The 21,562-nt window shown below is 36.7% G+C and overlaps 1 protein-coding gene across 4 annotated transcripts in view; it reads right to left on the reverse strand.

Moving 5' to 3' along the window:
• Traf4 (TNF receptor associated factor 4) overlaps positions 1–21,562 on the reverse strand; it is a 180,872-nt gene that overhangs the window by 3,913 nt on the left and 155,397 nt on the right. For 2 of the 4 annotated variants that reach the window (XM_089634628.1, XM_089634625.1), the window contains 3 exons: positions 3,687–3,953; positions 1,687–2,004; positions 445–705 (listed from right to left, as the gene is read on the reverse strand). In XM_089634628.1, coding sequence (XP_089490754.1) covers positions 445–705; positions 1,687–2,004; positions 3,687–3,953 — 846 coding nt within the window. Of the gene's footprint in view, positions 1–444; positions 706–1,686; positions 2,005–3,686; positions 3,954–5,192; positions 5,291–15,127; positions 15,228–21,562 lie in introns of those variants that run through there. The other 2 variants (XM_089634629.1, XM_089634626.1) reach the window with 2 other exon arrangements.

Here is a 21,562-nt window from a genome sequence, read left to right on the forward strand (position 1 = left end):
CTGTATCGCATATTTCAACAATTCCTACTACCTAAAAGATTGACTAGGATTATCGTTGGCTAATTAATTGGTGATGTCTCTTGTTTCCACATCATGGTTTCGCAGGTAATCTGAGCCTTCTTTCCTTCAGGATGGGACATTGAGACCTAGATTTTAATAAATTACAAAATATCTATGACATTTAATGATCATCATGGCGCTACTCCCAGGTTGGGATTTGACCTCCACAAATGTTTAATATTGTGATAGTTATTCCTATTAGAATTTATAGATTTCTCCAAGAGATGTCGCTAGTGTACGAGGTTTGCCCCTCCATATTCAGAACCTAGGTAACTCTTAAATACTCGTTTCTGATTAAGAGTTTCTAGTCTAAATAAAGACAAAGTGTTTGTGAAGAAGGTATACATAACTGTGTGAATCATTCACAACGAATATGATATTTACCTGAAGCTTATATCCATACTGGCTTGTGTAGAAAGGCGGTGACACGAGCTCGGTGCCGTCCTTGGACTTGGCCTCGTGCATCTTGGCCGCCCAGTCTGACAGCTTCCAGATGAGCGTGCCGGAGTAGTTGAGTGATAGGCGTGCCATGGAGGCCTTGAGCGTGGCCAGCTGCTGTTGTTGCTTGGCGGCGAGCGCCGCCACCAGCGTCAGGTGCGTGGCACACTGTTCCTCCAGGTGACGCTCTAGAGACGTCCGTGCACCCTGATACACAATAAACAAATTAATACATGTTTCACAAATTGGAGGCGCTTTGTCGAAGGGATGGTTCCCCGAGCCAAATAGGACAAGGGGAAGAAGATGAGTTATTGTAGAATGAATATGAAAATCACAAGCAAAATAATTAGCTCTTGAAATATTCTGTGAATAATTTTAATGTCCACCCTACTTCAAAATGTGGTCGCTAGATGGCGCTGTACATTTAAAATGGTGTCGTGATTAAGGCAAGCAATCAGTAAAATTCAAAAATCAGGCAAACTCACGTACTCCTTATGCTGATAGCGATTGTTTTAATATGCAAAAAAATAGCCAAAATTTAGTTTTTTTTTGTGAAGTTCAAGCACAAATATTAAAATGTAGGTACATATATCAATCTTAATCTAGATTATAAAATAAAACCATATCCGAAAAGGGGTTCATAAGGTTCACGGAGAAAAATGAGTATTGCTGATTTATTAAAATTCTGTTAAAAACGGGATTGCAGGCCCTTTCTTGTTAAACTTTTCCTAATATTTATTTAACAAATATATCGGAATTGTCCCGATAATATACAATGAACAAATGAAAGTCTATTAGGAAAATCATTTGTTAAAGGTCTGCAATCCCGTTTTTAACCGGATTACGAATAATTTGAAGAGATTCATAAATTAGTAATATATCATAGTAATATAGTTTGTACAGCGCCCTCGAGGTGTTTTTGCACAAAAACGGCGCTATACAAGTCATCCAAGTATTATTATTATCAATATCAGCAAGTTTTCTCTGTGTAGGCGATATTTTTACACATCAAAGCATTTTTTATAGGCCTGATACTTTATTTTTTCTAGACTTAAACGCTCGATTTTAGCAAAGGCCAAGATATTGTGTATGTTTCTCGAAGTATTTAATTAAAATATATAATTTTACATCAAGTACTCCGCATTATATAATAGATTTGAACTGTGATGGTATAATTATGATGCATACCTTAAATCTGCACCCCGCCTCTTTGTAGCTGCAAGGGATGACGAGCGCCGTGCACTGGTCACGCAGGTGCGCGTCGAGCTCCTCGCGAGGCAGCGGCGGTGCGTCGCAGCGGTGCGGGCACGCCACGGGCGCGCGCGAGCACGCGGCGTGGTGCGCGCCCAGCGTGTCCGCCACGAACTCCTTGGCGCAGTGCCGGCAGCCCACTAGTCTCTTGACGCAGTCGTTGGTCTTGTGCGCCGTCAGAAGTCGCCGTTGGATCTTCACCCCGCACTTGTTCTCGCAGTAGGTTGGCTCGTAACCGCAGTTTCCAGAGTGATTCTAAAGAACAACGGCAACGGTTAGATTGCATTCTTCATGATCACAACAGCAACAGTTAATTAAGACGGGTTGTTTCGAAGAATTTGAACAATTCATCAAATTTCAACGTTCATTTCTGGGTTCTGTGAATGTCTTATTCAAGTTCTGTTATTATATCATCATAGGCTAGTTGCTTGACAGAACTGAAATAATAACAGAACTTGAAAAAATCTTTCACAGAACTGGAAAATGAACTTTGAAAATTTGAAGAATTGTTCAAATTCTCCGAAACAACCCGTCCTTAGATTGCATTCTTCATGATCACAACGGCGACGGTTAGATTGCATTCTTCATGATCACAACGGCAACGGTTAGATTGCATTCTGCATGATCACAACAGCAACAGTTAGATTGCATTCTTCATGATCAACGGCAACGGTTAGATTGCATTCTTCATGATCACAACGTTTTTTTTCTCCTATGTTCACTCTTTTCTTGGCTTGGAAAAGCCTTGAATATAGAGGATAGGGCAGTTTTGTTTAATTTGATATTACGGAAATTGAATGAAAACCTAACCAGGCAAAAACCAATAATATACAATATTTATGCCTTCCCATAGCAAAGTTTGGTAATCTTTCATAGTAGCTAAACACAAATAACACTCTAGTTAACTTAACCCCTTGGGCAATTTTGTGAGATATTCTTCACAGACAAGAAACAACCGTATTCTTTTGGGAGATATATCTCCCAACCTGACACGGACTCGTAAAAGTTATGCTATCTCATTTCGTATTACGGTGAGAAATATTATTTAAATTGCGTTAGAAAGAGATAATACGGCGCTTTCAGTTTGCATACAAAAATTTAACGTAAACACTTCCGAAATTAAACAACATTAAGCATTTGAAAATATTTGTCAAGGTTTGCAAATATTTTAATAAATATTTTTGTATTGAACGAAAAAAGGTGAAGCGTCAATAACTTTTATAATGCATTTGTCTAATTAAATAAGTATTTTAGTTTCGTGTAAAGTACTAATTACAGTTTACACGATAAAAACATTCGGTAATCGACTTACAAAACTTTTTTTTTTTTGCGTTCAAAATTTTAATATTTTTAATTCCGTACATTGATTTGTAATACTAAAATCTGAAAGAGTCTTTCATTTACTTCCAAGAACAGTATATTATTTTGAAATACGTTCAAAAACAGCGAATTTATCTGAAATCGAATGTAATGTGAAAATATTTTCCGCGCAATCTGCATTCTTTCAATTCTCGTATGAAAAGTACATTGCAACTATTTACATCGGGAGAAACGGTAAAAGTTCCATTTCCTGTCGCATATTCAAAATTTTCTATTTTTCTTGTTTGACTTATTCATATTGCGTGTCCAGCGATTCTGAAATTTTACCCAACGTTTTATAAGAGTTTCACAACGATATAGTTGGACTAGTTAGTTTATTAGAAGTTATTAAATTCGATTCAACTCGCAAAGAAATTTTGAAACAGTCTTTGGATAACCTAAATCGGTTTTGGAGTGTAAAAACATATGTTGAAAATCATCATCATCATCATTGCGGCGCTAAATCTGAATGTGGGATTTGGCCTCCTCCTGTCCTCTGCTGTCCTTGGACATTCTGATGAAATAAATCTGCAAAACTCATTGATTCAAGTATTGTTTGTTTGTTTGTGTGTTGTTACCTCCAGCATGTGTCCCGAGAACTCCTTGGCGCAGAATTCGCAGTTGGCGCGGCGCTGCGGGCAAGTGTACCGGAGGTGGTCCTGCATGAGCACCCGCGGGATCATGGCGCCGCAGTGAGAGCCGCACGGCACCGCGTCGTGCTTGCACGTGTTCAGGTGTGCCTTCAGCTTGCGCAGCTCGTCCGACCACTTGCATCCCTCCTTGTGGTGGATGCAGTACACCACGGAACCCATGATGGCCTTTTCCGACTCGGGGTCTGGGTAGATCTAACAACAAAAACACTAACATGTTAGAATCCGAATGTTCAGACTGTTTTACAGTTGATGATATAAGAACTGGAAACAACAAATTGCAGGCTGCTCATAGAAAACTCGGGGGCTGAATAGATCTAAGAACAGAAACACGAACATGTTAGATTCCGAATGTTCAATCTGTTTTACAGATATTGTAAAATATCTGTAAAACATCTGTAGATCCAAGAACAGAAACACATGTTAGAATCCGAATGTTCAGACTGTTTTACAGATGACGATGATATAAGAACGGAAAAATACAAATTGAAGACGGCTCATAGAAAACTCGGGGGCTGGATAGATCTAAGAACAAAAACACTAACATGTTAGATTCCGAATGTTCAGACTGATTTACAGATGATGATAGTGGAACGGAAAACAACAAATTGAAGACGGCTCATAGAAAACTCGGGGGCTGGATAGATCTAAGAACAAAAACACTAACATGTTAGATTCCGAATGTTCAGACTGATTTACAGATGATGATAGTGGAACGGAAAACAACAAATTGGAGACGGCTCATAGAAAACTCGGGGGCTGGATAGATCTAAGAACAAAAACACTAACATGTTAGATTCCGAATGTTCAGACTGATTTACAGATGATGATAGTGGAACGGAAAACAACAAATTGGAGACGGCTCATAGAAAACTCGGGGGCTGGATAGATCTAAGAACAAAAACACTAACATGTTAGATTCCGAATGTTCAGACTGATTTACAGATGATGATAGTGGAACGGAAAACAACAAATTGAAGACGGCTCATAGAAAACTCGGGGGCTGGATAGATCTAAGAACAAAAACACTAACATGTTAGATTCCGAATGTTCAGACTGATTTACAGATGATGATAGTAGAACGGAAAACAACAAATTGAAGACTGCTCATAGAAAACTCGGGGGCTGGATAGATCTAAGAACAAAAACACTAACATGTTAGATTCCGAATGTTCAGATTGATTTACAGATGATGATAGTAGAACGGAAAACAACAAATTGCACACTGATCACGCAAGAATCTTTGCAAAACTCAAACTGAAGTTGTAAGAATTCCTGACAAAATCACCATGATATTTTTAAACCACTAGTGTTAGAAGTTGGAAAATATAAAGTATATTATTAATATGTTGCGATGCAAGTGTATTGAACTGTCCACTGCTGAGAAGATAATAATGTGACCGCACTAGCACTGATTAAGAATTCAAAACTTACAAATTCACTGTTGGCTTCAATACAGCTAAATCTTTCTCGCTTCTGCTTGCGAGACTTCTTTAGCTTAAAACTCCCGAACAGACGATTCATCATGCTAAAAAACTATTTGATAACAGAGTGTTTAACGAAATACGATGTCAATCGCACGAAGGACGAGATCGGACTGTCGATAAATGGGGCATCGTATTATTATTAAATGCGACAACAAAGAGGATATCTAGTTCCAAGGATTCCTTAGATATTCCTTTATCGCTGACGTCGGCCAAATGCTGCCAGCAAACGGAAACCGCAAATAACAGTGGGTTTTTTTTCCGGAGCAAAGGGAAAGGATATAAGACCGCCTGGCAGTGGAACTGTCTATAAAGTGGCTATGGGCTGAGTGCTGTTAGCTGTTACCACCAGAGTGCCACCTTACAACTGCTTCCTGCTTCTGCTAGACTGACTGCATCCTCCTCCCTATCTCTGTACCATAAAGCGATAAGGGAACAATGGGAAAGCGCCGCACTTGTAAATTAAACGGGACAACGGAATGCAGCCTTGTTACACTTCTTGTATGTATAATGGTGTCACACAACACAAATCAAATTACGTGGTTGTGATATAAGGAAAGTCCTGGTTCATTTCCATTTCAAGGAATACAATTGTTTGAGGATAATTTGCTCCAATGAATCATATTATTTGGATTACTGCAATGCGTGTCATATTACTGTTTCCTTTTCCTTACTTTGTATCCGGAAGGATTCCTGTATTATGCGGTCACGAAACTGTAACAATCATATCCGTTCTGCGAGTACTTTGGGGTCAATTGATCAAATACAGGTGTTGGCTTAAGTTAGTTCTTACGGAGGAAATATACAGGGGAACACATGCACGTGTTGTGTGCGCGGCCATTTATGATCGTAATCGAAGGCTCTCCAGATATGCGATAAAAACCTCCCGTAAATCCGACAAATTCGTTGATGTTTACATACACACCACGGAACAGTGTTTACACACAGAACAGAAATGTGTGCATTCGGTATAAACTACTCTCAAAGCAGAGATAAGCAGACGTTTCCCCGACCCAGCGCCATCGGATCCGGCGGTGTTTTGGGTTCACTATTATGTAACTGTTTTATTAAAGTGTCATTAAACCCGGTTCCCTATCGTCCTATCAACATAGCTCGTGGATAATAAACATCACATAACTCACTCGGTCGGTTCACACTAAAGAAATTAAACAAAAGATGGATGGACAGATAACTCTTATATTGACCTGACTGGCACACTTCTTTATCATTTCTAAAGCTACCGATAATATGTGTTTTGAGCGATGATTGTAAAACAGCAGTCCACAAACAAGTGAAAGGATTCACACGACCTTCCAGTGCGCCGTTTAGACGTGGACCACCCTTGTGCGTCTTGTCATGGGCGGGGATCTCGCTAATGCAGTGGGCTTAACTGCGACTGATATCTTGAGATCCTCTTTAAGTATACGAAAAGATCACGGTGGCAGTTTATTACCTCCGTTAAATTACCATACAACTCGTGAAATTAATACCCGTTAATGTTAATTTAAAAAATAAGTACTTTTAATAACGGGGTCGCCCACACGTCATTGCGAGAGCTCGATATGTGGCCGAAAACTTAGAATTTCATAACACCGAATAAAAGCCTTCAAAGGCTCCGTGGGAGGCAATACATACTTGTAACAATTATATAAATATTATTAAGAAGTGTTAAATGTTGCGAGCCCAACTCAATTGCCAAATAAATCAAAGCTGCTTGTTGTCTTTGCGTATTCACATAATTCTACTGTTTGGATAGTGTGGGAGGCTTTGGTCTTTTGTTTGGCCGATTCATAAGATTACTTAGAACCTATCGGAGCTCATTCGAGGTATTTTATTATGGAAACCGTGTTTTTGAACGTTTTAACGAACGACGTGACTGCATTTCACATTAAAGGTAACAGTTAGGTTCTAGCCGAGATGGTTTTCAGTAAAAGCACCCGCTGTTTAATTGTTGTCAGAGTTGGAAGGTGCTTTCTGGCTGCCGACACCGATCTACCACCAGATAAGATGTTTGACAGGAGCTGGAAGCTGGCTTGAATTTATCAAATTGTTTCTCAGACCTATTTCAGATGCATCGTTTACTCCATCTAATAATTAGTAAGCATTAATTCTTACAAAAGTAACTGGTTCATTTTGGTAGTAGGTCTTGAGTCTTGCTTTTCAGTTGAAACACGCCTGGGGGAGTCTAATCACGGCTCTAATCAAACTCCTATTTCGTCATCGAACCATATGGTTGATGTTGCTGCAGTTTGAAAATAAACTAACAGTTTTGTTATACCTACATAACTACATATGAGATTCAGGTGATGAACTGATATAACCAGATATCCATCTTGCCGCAACTCTAGAGTCACCGGAAATAACAACGGGTTGAGATTTCAGCGCCACATTACCAAAACACTTGAGTGTTACTCGAGTGTTCTATTACAAGTAGTAGGTAGTATAGGTAGTATGAACGATATTATGCGCATGCACATTACAGTTATGGCAAGAACAAACGTGTATTTTCAGATTAATTACTTCAACTGAGTACGGGAGAAATGTTTGTGGTTGTGTGTATAATTCGATTGTTTCGTCTAATGAAATTCTCCTGCGTTGAAAAACACTTATCATCTCTACAGTTCAACACATTAACGGTATCCAAACATCATTGAAATGATTAAATCAGATTAATTTTTTCCACTTTACGTGTTGATATGATCTAACTGAAACATCAATTTTTGTATGGAAGCAGTTCTTTTGATCGTAGCTATGGCGATCAGATATTTTTAGTTGGTGAGATGTGTGAAGGGGGGAGAGGGAGGGTCGATGATTGATAAAACAATAGAGGACGGTCGTGGGCAATGGAGGAAGTGCGACGCATGACCGGAACGCGGAGCTTTGCCCGAAGCACGTTTTGGTCATTTCCTTCCACGGACTTATTATCTTCTGGTTTATTCACTTTGCTCACCGACTGCCACTGCAAGACGTGGAAGAATCGCTTGTCGGCGGTATTCGATATTAACCGACCTTGGCATTATGAATTTGCAATGATCATCTGCGAGACGTGAAAATTGCGAAATTTTATACTGACGTTATTTTATAAGTAGACACCTGCATATCATTATTCATTATTAGTAATTTAGCTTATTAGTCACCTCGTAAAGACATTTAAAAAAATATTTTCCCACGATACAAAATCCTGCCTGCTAAGTAACCAATAAAGACAACAACGCTTCAAGTACTTCACAATATTTGGTGTGACAAAAGTTTTATGACAATAAAACCCTTAAAAGAAACGCACACATAAATAACGTTCTCTTATATTTTATATTTCTCAATTGGTTCCGAAGTGCCTGTACTTACAATACACAACGCTCGCTTGTGACCGATGTTTCAATTTATTGTTTTGTAGGTATTGCAAGTAAATAATAGAGAATTTGAGCATAAAGCTTCCTAAAGTAGGCCGTTTATGGTTTTAACGACAAAAAATGTGAAAATGTTGTAAATGAGCCTAATGGATGTTTTTGAAAATGCCATAAATCTTCGTGAACATCTCCCTAATTACTCGGGGCTTGCTGTCCCCGCTGTCATCTGCATTTCCCACGCTTCACTCAGGTTTGTGTAGAATTGCGTTACAAAAAGAATTCGCGTATTGTTTATTTTCCGAGGCGTCTCTCCCAAGTTTTGCTGACATGTTTTCGGTCCGACAAAGAGCACATTGAAGCTGGGTTCTTGCATCCGACACATGTCTGCAACGCGGGAGGTTTATTTGTCCCCTCGGCATTATGCAGGATTGGCAGTATTGCACACCCCGCTGATGTATTTATGGTCCAGCAGTCCTGGGATGGTCCTTTATGATATTGTTATCGGCACTCCTTAACAGGGGATTAGATTCTGAGTGGTACCACTTTCAGCGGAAAGAGCTTTTGATGTTTATAATTTCCAAGTTCAGATGTTGGGATAATAGACGTCATAACATAGAGCAGAGTTTAAAATATACCCCATGCGGGAGACCACATACCACAGGCCACCACACGGAGAGTTTAGTTTATACTTCTATAACAGCGAACAATCATAATAATATTGAAGACGTAAATAGCTGACTGCTGCTGAACCAGCTTCGGCATCGGCTCTGCGATACTTTGGTCATGGCGACGGTACGCTAAACGACCGCTCATTTTACGGCAAATATTTACTGAATGCCACACTTATTACTAACTATAGCTCCACGCTGGAGATATTTCCATCTGAAATGGAAATAAAGGTAATAAGATTTTGCACGTGCGTCCAAGCGGCAGGGGACATGACGCGAGCGTACCATTACCCCACCAAGAGACTCTCAACCACTCGAAGAAAACGAGCTTTATTTTTGGACTCTATTTACAATCATAATTACACTGTGCGTGGGAGATCATCAGATTTGTGGGATACGCATTTACAAATTAACTCGTGTTACAACACACCAAGTGAATATCATTTAATATTTTATCCATAGTTAATAAACAAGTTATTGATACATTCAATCTGCTGGTATTCAGTTCAGACTTTGGCAGCAATTGTACACTTTACAAAAGCACGGCTAATTATATTGTAAAGGACGGGGAGTAATACGAAATTGAATATGACAGCAAATGGATTCCGCTTGCCATCTGCCTGTAAATGGAAGCATTGTTGAATTTTCTTTGAATACAAAAAAAGCTTCCGATGAAACCGCACAGAACTTATAATAATTGGTTCTTGATTTTTTTATGAAATTACATTGAATTAGGTAGAATTGAAATAATATCAAGATTAGTTCGGTGACTGTCTTTAGATTAGGTAACTGAATTTGATAAAATACTTGCAATGGATAAATAAGTAACACTAAGACAGCTTTTCAGTGTCTATCATCAGGGCAGATACCCCAAAAATCTACCGACACAAAGATGGCCGTGAGATTATTAAACCTCATCCAAGTTAACAGTGCTTTATGCAATCATGTTTCATAGGCAGATCTGCCAGAACGAATTCTACGGGAATTCTATAGAATTGTTTGGGCGTTGGAGCCGGAGAACATAAAATTAATCAGAGCTCAGAATGCGTCTTGTTCAAACATCGAATTATTTAATGTTCTTTGTTGCTGTGGGTGCGCGTGCGAGTTTGTAAACAATGTTTTATCAAAGGAGGAACTTATATTTATCTCTTAGACTGGACACAAATTGATACGTGGTGCAGTCTGCTATTAATTCTGCATTGATAAGGAAGGAATACTGTTATGTTGTAAAGGTCACCCTAGATTTAGAGACTAAATTTCTTTCCGCATTCGAATGATAGTCATATCAAAATCAGTTGCGTAGTTTACATAGAAGAACTAAGCGCACAAACAGGCAGACGCGAATAGGGACTTTATTTTTTACTATTTAGAGATAAACCTTCGGGAAGAAATTTTCTAAATGATAGTGAAAAACCCTATCAAAATCCGATCCGTAGTTTAAAAGAACTGATCACACAAACAGACAGACGCGGATACCGACTTTATTTTACACTACATATTTAGAGACTAGTCGTTACTACCCATTGTATTAGTTTTAAAGCTTGCCTAATATTTATAATTTTCAAGTTCGAAAGCTCCGAAACTCATGATGGATTTGAGCTGAAAATAATTGCGTTAACCTAGAAATGTGCAAATTTAATGAGGCCAGAGCTCATTGTTGGAGAGTTTCTACGAGAGAATTTTTTTTCAGATCAACTTTCAGATCCTTGCGGAATGCCACGGCATCAAATTTATACATAATATAAATACATACCAATAATATATATATATACCACTTATAGTTAATTATATTAATCTATTTTTTGTTAGAATTTAAAATTAAATAGTTCAATTCCGTGTAAGCCACTATTATTTATCAATTATTCAAGACCAGTTTCAGATCCTTGCGGAATCCCACGATAAACCCCGATCAAATTTCTCCTCGGCTTCTCAGGCTGTACCCGCAATAATATTTATATCTGATAATGGTTCATGTTCCGTGTACCGGATACGACCAACACTCGTGAAATTATAGCTAGACGACCAACAACTTCTAGCCATCTAGCGGGATGGGAGAAAGAGAAGTAAAACGAGTCCGCAAGGTCATTGGACAGAGATGGCACCGGAAACTACCAGGCTATCAGAGGGGCGAGGAGATATACTGCACACTGCCTCAGAGGGGATTGCTTGACCACTCGCAGATATAGGCGTACCATGTTCCACTGATAGCTCAGTTGAAACCTCTCCCTCTTTCTCATGAACGACGCACACAACAGAAAGATAGGTTGCCACGGATCTCTCAGCGGCGGGTCCATAGTATTATTATCGATTACGATCTTTGATACTTAACTGTGATGAATGGATGGTAGACGGTATTATTTATTGATCTGTATCTTTTTATTATATAAACCATGGACCTAAAAGAGGTCTTTTCCATTTTTGGTGTTGTAAAAATCTAAATAAGATAGGTAGGTGATATTACTATAATTTGCTTGTTTCTTAAAAACTTAGTAAAATCTCTGGGAAATTTTAAAAAACACGCAAGTGTCGTAACCTAAATTAGGTAAATTATTATTTTACAGTGTTGTAAATAATGTCATAAAACGCGACGTTTCTACAACTTCGTAATTAAAATAATTATTTTCGTTTTTAGATAATTTAACGGTTTGTCATCAATGAATTTCCATTCAGAAATGGGCATCAAAACATAATAACTATTAAGATTACCATGGGAATTTACTTGGGTGGCACTTGCTGCATATTTTTTAATTTAGGAAGAACACTTATTAAGTACTTCAACTGGGCGTATATGGTAAGTATTGGTTTATGTCTATTTATCTGATAGTTTAATGTCTGTCGGGTTATGCCATACAGAGATCTAAGCCACTTCAACCAAGAGGCCGACATTTGACAGATCTCAGTGTAGGAAGAGATTACACTAATCGACTAATCTCATTAATTAAGTTCGAGTACGTTTTGATTTATGTTAAGAATATGTTTGATTGTTGTTTATTGAGACATACATTATTTATAAAGCCAGTTCTTTCTGATGTCGATTTCGCAAGCGTGTGGGCGCTGCATTCAGTGTTCCCGACATCAAGTATTTATCATTTGATGCGAGGCTAGTAGTCTTTCTTGGAGTTCTGATTCTAGCCCTGTTGTAAGACAGTGAAGCATGAAGGATCTACCAGAGTAAGGACTACAATAGATTGAATGCAGTCAAATTCATGTTTAACCTATTACAAGTATATTCGAATAAGGTCAAGGTCAGTGTACGCACAATTAAAAGTTTGGAAAAAGGACGCTTAGATTTTAATTATTATTTATGATACTTGAATTTATTTCCACACGTCGAAACTTTTTGTATTATTCATGCCACAAAATACAAAACGCGTGTTCTATGTATAACGATACCTCATTATCTCATGTCAAAATCATTGCTAAAGCAAAAATAATTAGATTTATGACAAAGGCAACAACGTTTCATAAGACCCGCGTTGATTTTGCGCTGACTAATGATTAACCTACGAAATGTTTCAATGTTAAAACTTTACTAAAATGTTGGTAGTTTGGAAACACATTTCTAATCATTCACACAACGGCCGAATCTTGTCATCTTTTACCATGCGTTCTGTTTACAAATTTCCACACGAAGAAACATCAAGACCTGGTGTAGGTTTACTTCTGTTAAACTTCATATGATTATAATTTATTCATTTTGGAAGTTTTACGTGCAACAAGTCATATAATTATAATGTATTCATCTTAGAAGTTTTACGTGCAACAGGTCATATAATTATAATGTATTCATCTTAGAAGTTTTACGTGCAACAGGTCATATAATTATAATGTATTCATCTTAGAAGTTTTACGTGCAACAGGTCATATAATTATAATGTATTCATCTTAGAAGTTTTACGTGCAACAGGTCATATAATTATAATGTATTCATCTTAGAAGTTTTACGTGCAACAGGTCATATAATTATAATGTATTCATCTTAGAAGTTTTACGTGCAACAGATCATATAATTATAATGTATTCATCTTAGAAGTTTTACGTGCAACCATAGACATATGAATATTAGTAGACCTGCCCTAAGTGATTAAAAGCGTATTATCCCCACTCCCCATACCGGTTCCATTGGAGCCGGCTGGGCTCGCGTATGGCCTCAAGTGAAATTTGAAAACGTGACGTCATCATTCTTGTGCGAACTATGGTCGAGGCATCATCGGTTCATTTTACGAAATAACACGGCAAAATGTTGACTTGTGATATGAAAACTTGTAAAAATAGATGTGAAAAAGAGAATAAACCCAATTGTCGTATTACATTCCATAAGTAAGCATTATTTTACTTTATTTTAAGCTTATTCACACCGTATTATATGGATCAGTTTTAGAAACATATACTATCACATCACAATGTAGCGATTCTCAAGTGTGCTCATCGTTGTTTACTGGGGTAAGTAAATTATGAAACATTTGTAAAAGTGTCTTAACTAAATACTCTGAAACTAACTACGACTCTGCAAACAGAAGAAATTTACTTTGCCGAATTTGGACTTCGCAAATTAGTTCATAACGTGGCGAGTAATTTGCGCTCCCATGTAAAAATGTCTATTCATTCAAAAGCAGATTTTACTTTTAAGAACTAAATGGTGATATTATAATGCGAGATGCCTATTTACTGTCAGATTGATTTATTGACGAATCACAGTCAGCTTAACCCCCTTCGTTCTTCAACAGTTGATTTTACCCCTCGCCATTATCTTCTCGTCTATTAATTCCTATGTCTGTGCGTGCAACAGATCATATAGATGACATAGACTAGTTTATACCACCATCAAAAGCATTTAAAACGAACTATAGCTTTGTGCCTAACTTTATAGTTAGTAATGAGAAATATCATTGTAGACATATACTATATATTTGTACAGCGCCCTTGGGGTGATTATGCACGAAAATGGCGCTATACAAATCATGCAATTATTATTATTATTTACATTGTACTAAAATTAGAAATGAATCTGATGCATTACAGAAGTGCCTAGTGTATCCTTTGAAAGACGAATTGATTATGTCATGTGCAACTTCGTAAGTTCATAATCTACTTAATAAATATATATGGGTGCTGTTTAATTGTTGGTAGACAAAAAACATTAATTATGTTATTATCTACTTGGTCAGGTAGGTTGCCTTGAGTTATTATAGCTTGCATTGTTGACAAGTTTCAACTGGCAACTGAGGCATCTGAGATGAACTGAGAAAAAAACTTTCGATCTATACGAAGTCACAAGAATGAAAACAGTTACCTGCGTAGCAGTAACAAGTCGCGACATGAAAATGTATCGAAGGTGATATCAAAGGTAATCGTGTTTGTTCAGGTGTTCGTAGTAATTAAATCTGTCCAGACAGAAAAAGGAGAAATGAAACGACTAAGGGACTACCTATAATGATAAGTTGACTTGTAAAATTATAAGGACAATGACCAAAGCATCTGAATAGATTAAGTTAATTCATTAATTAATTTTTTTTTAAAGTTTAATAAAAGTCACCAATATTATTATAGAACATGCATAGTACATATTGTTGTACATATTATTGGTTAAGTTGATTGCGTAGTGAAGCGCACTACGTGATGGATTGTTATAATTTATTGTTATAGAAGAACACAGATAAACTAAGAGATTTATTGACTGGTTTGCACCAGGAGATAAAGATATAAGTGCTAAATAAAAATTATTTGCATCTATTAGAGCCCACATTGTGTCAATAATAAATAGTTGTGAAAGTGTGAACAGAGTGAGGCCATAAAAAAGACGAGAGAAACACAAGTGGAACCATAAACGACTACTTGTGTAAGGCTTTTGTAGAAAAAGAGAAAATAACCTTATTGTGCGGTGGGAACAAGTTCAGACTGGTCAAGAAGGGATGCTGGTTCATCTCGGAGCGGCTAACTGCTAACTGGCTAACACTGCCACAACCTACACATAATATTTACAGCGGGAGCATTTGGCCCGCGGCGCTCGGAGGAGCAGATTGCGCCCGTTTCTCACGATCTGCCGGCTTCGACGACCATCATTTTTTATCCCATCTGTTTTCTGCGTCGTTTTGTTACTGGAAGCACATTACATTAAATAATGTGCAACACACAACACAAACACAAGACACGCAAGATTATACAAGTCAGTTTCGTTCCACACTGACAGACGTGGCATTTCATTACATTTTAATCCGAATGTATTATCACCGCAGATTGAAATGAATTATAATAATCGCCTACTGCAAATTATTTACCAATAATCCGCAAAGTAACAGAGCTGCACACAGAATTGTGGGTGTATAATCACGCAAGCAGGCAGTCATAACTGTCCTTACATTTGTTGAAATTTCACGAAAATATATAAGTATGTCAAACAACGTTGTTACACCATTGTAATTAAAAAGATTCTATTCACAACTGGGTACTGGGGATAATGTACAGATCGGAGTAAGTATTGATGTCAACTACACCTGCGGTACGTTTCCATTTAGTTTTATAGCGGAATGAATGTCAATATCGAAGAGGAAATTATTTGAAATAGCTTTAAAGTTGTTCTTCCTACGCACAACACCCAGCCATTACCGCCGAACGAAAATGTACGTATTTAATCTTTAATACTAGCCAACTCATTAAGCTTGGAGGAACCAACCAATCTATCTGCCGGCGGTTTGCTGGCTTACCATATTAGGGATTATCTCATGAACGTCAGACATTAATTGGCCAAAGTTTCCGACATTCCGCAATAAGTACAAGCAGTCACAAAACGACGACATTTTTTGCAAACCGAAGAACCGAGACCGTGGAAAGGAGACCGCAAACAAAACCATAAATATTAAATTGAAGCATCAAAGGATTATATGGAAAAGTAGATAACGTACAACATTAGATTCCGAACGTAATATATAATATTTAAAAAAATTGATTCCAACTAAACTTCTACATCAGACAAAATATTTATAGATTTGGTAGTTTTGTATTTTTACTGCGGTGTCCACCTAACTAGGTCATTAGAGACCTGTTCTATGGTGAACAATAGCACAGAAAGCAAAAATAATAACCTTGGTGTTCATGCTTAAGAAAACGTATACTTATAACTACGCAAAGAAAAAAAAGGCATAAAGGTTCCTGAGTGGAAAAAAAATCATAAAATATATTTATAAATGGTGTATGATTGTGCGAATCTAATGGCAATAAGGTATTTTTCTGGTTACCCCTTTACGACCTTTACCTAGATCTAAAAGCCCTAAAGTTGATATGTGTTAGAAATACCGAAGGGACATTTGCAACAAGAGGATGGCATAAGACTATATTGAAGGTACTCTCACAGTTCTCATAGGCAAAGTCACTATTTTTCTAGTTTCACTAGTTATAATGGTAGCTTCGGTTCATTTCGACAGTAATCAGGCACCTCATAAGTCATAACACTTCTATTAAGTTCGCAGTGAAGATTTGCATAAGAATATTATACAGCGATGTCATTCATAAGGTTATTATTGCAATAAAACTTTGTGACACTGATAAGTGTTGAATTTGCAATTTTGATTACACATTTTGTAGGTTTGTCCCATGCCCAGGTTTCGGGTAGGAATATAGGAAATGAAAAGATAATCTCTAACAGAATGTTTAAACATTTTGATGTCAATTAATAAATGGTCCTTTAGACCAATGGCAGATTTTTGTAACGACGAGGTTTCCTTTCTCTACAAGTCTGCTGTCAAAAGTTCATAGTCATAATGTAACATTATAATGAATGATTATTTATTTTTGAAGGTACGGAATCAAATCTGCATAACAATTAACAAATTTTTAATTTCGAAATATCAATCAACAACTGAATAAAATTCAAATTAACATTTATATTGGGTTTCTCAATGAAGCCATCGATGCTGTCAATGTGCGGAAGCTGTACGACGTGTTAACATAATGGTAGCCCATAGAAAGTAGTCGTTTAATTCAATAATGGCATTTAAAATGTTAATTTGACCAAATGATGTAACGTGGATCTCTCTGGTCGAGGAATTACAATAAAAATAATTTTTAATTAATCTTCGGTAGGACTTTGAGCTATACTATTAACATAGCCCTAAAACTTCTAACACCCACATAATAATATATTATATAACATCATTTGATGCTATCTCAAATTCTGTAGGAGAATTTCTGTATGGTTTTTTGTGTTATAATCAAGATAAACGTTTGAAGTATTTTGATTTTGCTTTCTTATGTGGTAAAATAAATAACTTATTAAAATTGAACGTTTTTGTTTAGATTGCCACCCAGAAAACTTGTCGAAAAGAGTACATTTCAAAAAATTCTATTTGGATCTGGCTTATAGGATAACGTTCAAAGAGCAAAATAACAAGATAACCACGGCACTACCAGATGTTGTACTAAGGGTCAAACCATTTTCTGTCAGGTAAATAGACAATTAATGCATTGTATTCACGTACAACGGTATGGTATAAGTGTGAATAATAATAGCATTTGTTGTGAATGGTATTGCTTCGCTTTTAGTATTCAGAACATTTAGATTTGAGACGAGTCGGTATGCTTTCTAAGTAAGGCCTATTATTTCATTCAGTAAGGGCATAACTTGGACAAAAAATGTGGCTAATTCTCATGTGAACGGTCGTATGACATCAGCGTTGACACAATACCAAGTTCAGAATAGCGCAACCGTCTACTGAGTATCACAAAGTCACTTGGAAGATGGAATAGAACGGAGGTTCTAGCATTACTTGGCTATCAAGAAGCTTTTAAGAGTGTCACAAAGTCACTTGGAAGATGGAATAGAAGGGAGGTTTTAACAATACTTGGCTATCAAGAAGCTTTTAAGAGTGTCACAAAGTCACTTGGAAGATGGAATAGAACGGAGGTTTTTACAATACTTGACTATCACGAAGCTTTTAAGAGTGTCACAAAGTCACTTGAAAGATGGAATAGAACGGAGGTTCTAACAATATTTGACTATCAGGAAGCTTTTAAGAGTGTCACAAAGTCACTTGGAAGATGGAATAGAAGGGAGGTTTTAACAATACTTGGCTATCAAGAAGCTTTTAAGAGTGTCACAAAGTCACTTGGAAGATGGAATAGAACGGAGGTTTTTACAATACTTGACTATCACGAAGCTTTTAAGAGTGTCACAAAGTCACTTGAAAGATGGAATAAAACGGAGGTTCTAGCATTACTTGGCTATCAAGAAGCTTTTAAGAGTGTTTCAAAGTCACTTGGAAGATGGAATAGAACGGAGGTTCTAGCATGGCTTGGCTATCCAGAAACTTTTTAGTCTGTATCGCTCCTTAATCTTTAAATAGTATAAAATAATGTCGCTATCCGCGTCTGTCTGTTTGTGATCTTAGTTCTTTTAAACTACGCAACAGATCTTGATAGGATTTTCATTACCATTTATTGAATTTCTTCCGAAAGGTTTACATATATGATACATGCTTATTATATTTATAGAAAGTAGAGAAAAGTCGATGTTTTATAATTAAGATATTTTTGGCACTATATTGCAAACGTAATTAAAGTACGGAATTGTATACCTTAAAAAGGCCTACAGACTACTCCGTGATAATATATTTCTATCTCCTAAGGATAAACCCCAGTAACGCCGGGTACACCTTAGCTAGTTGCATTATAAAATAATTGTCGTTCGGCCACGCATAATAAAAAAAATATTCGTTACATCGCGACGGTGAAATGTACAAGGAATTAATAATAATTGCACCTGATTATTTCTTTGAGTAGAGTCTCTTTGTCCAGTCTGTCTATCATTGGTATTATGTACGTTCCGTTGTTATGTTGATACATAACTCCTTTTCCTTGTAGGCGGAACTGCATTCTTCGATAGATTTTCCAAATACGTAAGACACTATCATTAGTTTAGGCATATTACCATGAACCGGCAGTTATACGTAAGTATTTCTGTTTTTTAAACTGGGCTTTGATTTTAATCTGGCATTAAACAAAGTGGCGCGGAATAAAGATGTTTACATCATCTGAGAATTGCCACAGAAGCAGAAATTTAAAAATTTATATAACATTATCAAAAACAGTGGATTTGAGATGTAATTCAAAGTTGATGCTTCATGGATTGCAAAACACGAAGCGATAATCATACTTTCTTGGAAAGTATGAACTCAAAAAACTGGGAGTTATCTCGTCCTAAGACGTTGTTTTAGACTTATAGCATTTATACCTAGGATGATTATAGTATTAGTCAAAATCGATTTTCCAAGGAAATACTTAATAAAGAAGAGATCCGTGACTGGCTATGTTTTTTATACAAATGTTTATTCTTCTATTTTATTCTTTTCATTATATTGATGAAATTTTGCAGACTTGACCTTTAAAATAAGAGGTGACGGTATGCATTAGAAGGAAGAGTGATAGGGCGGCGTGGCTTTGTTTTTTTATAAAAATCTACATTTTTACTCCGAGAATGATGAAATTTTCCACCCCTTTTACCTTCAAAACAAGAGGAAGCGAATATTATCTAAATGAGACATTTAAAAAACCACCCATAATTTCCCAACCCTTAAAGCAGAATGTTGATATTTATTGATGAAATTTTTACACACTTTGAAAATGTTAATAAATTAGAGGTAAATAATTACTTGCTTTTTCGTACACGGAGAAAAATGAGTATTTTTAATTTATTTAAATCTCTTCAAATTATTGGTAATCCGGTTGAAAACAGGATTGCAGGCCATTTCCCGATAAACTTTGAACAAAATCGTAACATATCGGAACACGCGTTTATGCAACTGCATTTGCCTTGATAATACACAATGATGAATGCGGAAATATTAGGATTTTGATGAACACGTGGTACAACATCGTGATAATAGATACTTCGCATTTAACTAATCGTTCATTAGGAAACCTAATTCATTCGCTAAGGGCCTGCAATCCCGTTTTTAACCCAATTTCGAATAATTTGAAGATATTCTCGATAAACAAGCAATATGCGATATTAGTAATTTTTTGTGTTTTTTTTTCAGTTGATAAGTACGTTCCTTTATCTTGTATCCCAAATGTTAATGGCGTCCATCCACAACAACTCTAAGGCAAAGAGTTATAGTAATAACGAGACAATAATAATTATTCGTAAAGGTCGCAGCCGTCCTCCGTATATGGTCCCCACCTGTCCCCTCCCCACCTGCTATGGGGCCGGGGGCGCCCACGGTTCGGGAGCTCACAGAATTACATTATATACTTCATTATCCACGTTGTTAGTCTGATCGGCGTTAAAGTTGGTAGTAGTACTAACAGCTAACAGCTAACAGCCAGTAGTTGGCCGAGATCAAACCTGGCTTCTTCTCGGTTGACGACGGTCTTAGGGCAACAGGTGGAAGGCACAGTCGCCGGTTTGACGACAGATTTCGTCAGATTTTGATTGATTGTAAACTGAATTTAAAATTGCGACACATATTGAAAAATTGTGTTGGTTATTGTAAACAGGACGGTAATGTAGCCCCGTGCTGAGAGTGGACAGATCTTAAGGCGATGCACTACGTAGTGTTTTTGAAAATCATGTGTTTTTGGTTTAAAAATTTGGTAGACTGGAAATGTTTCAGATGCTTTAATTAAATACTGGGAGTAGAATACATTTTGGCCTTTGAAATAATCGAGTATTTTTTAGATAAATATTTTTATAAGCCCAGAAAAGAATTATGTATAAGGCCTATGAAAACTGCTTTAAAGTTCAAAATCTCCTATTTACAAACCCATTTTCGGTTATGATTTTATTGTATAATGTGGAAAATTAAGTTATTTATAAAATGATCGGAAAAAAATTAAATATTTTTCCCTGAACATCCACAAAATAAAATAAAAGGCACTTTTTGGCCATGTTTTTTTCTTGCATAAATCAAAACAGGCGGATGGTGTTAAGCGGGAATTTAAACCTTATCGCCATCTACGTAAGGGGTGTTATTGATAGCGGCTCGATTTAAAATATTACACGACGTATGGCATCGCCTTAATATGTTTGCTCTATGCATTATTGTAGAAAAATACATAGACAATAAACACCAAGGGAGAGTGAGTGCTAACAATTACTGTCACCGAGCAATCACAAAACTTTTACTGCCTTCGCAATTAACTACCCTCTCTCATTTCTTTCTGTCTGACACCAACTTAGTGAACAATGTATTAACACAGCAATTAGTGAAATGTGATATATGTATATAATCTAAGATAAATTAATTGTTGTTTAAATTTTCAGTTAGATGGAAATTTTTGTAACACCTTTAATCAAAATATCATAGAGTTGA

Source organism: Hesperophylax consimilis, chromosome 8, assembly GCF_061612785.1.
Source record: "Hesperophylax consimilis isolate HC1 chromosome 8, BYU_Hcon_1.0, whole genome shotgun sequence".
NCBI lineage: Eukaryota > Metazoa > Arthropoda > Insecta > Trichoptera > Limnephilidae > Hesperophylax > Hesperophylax consimilis.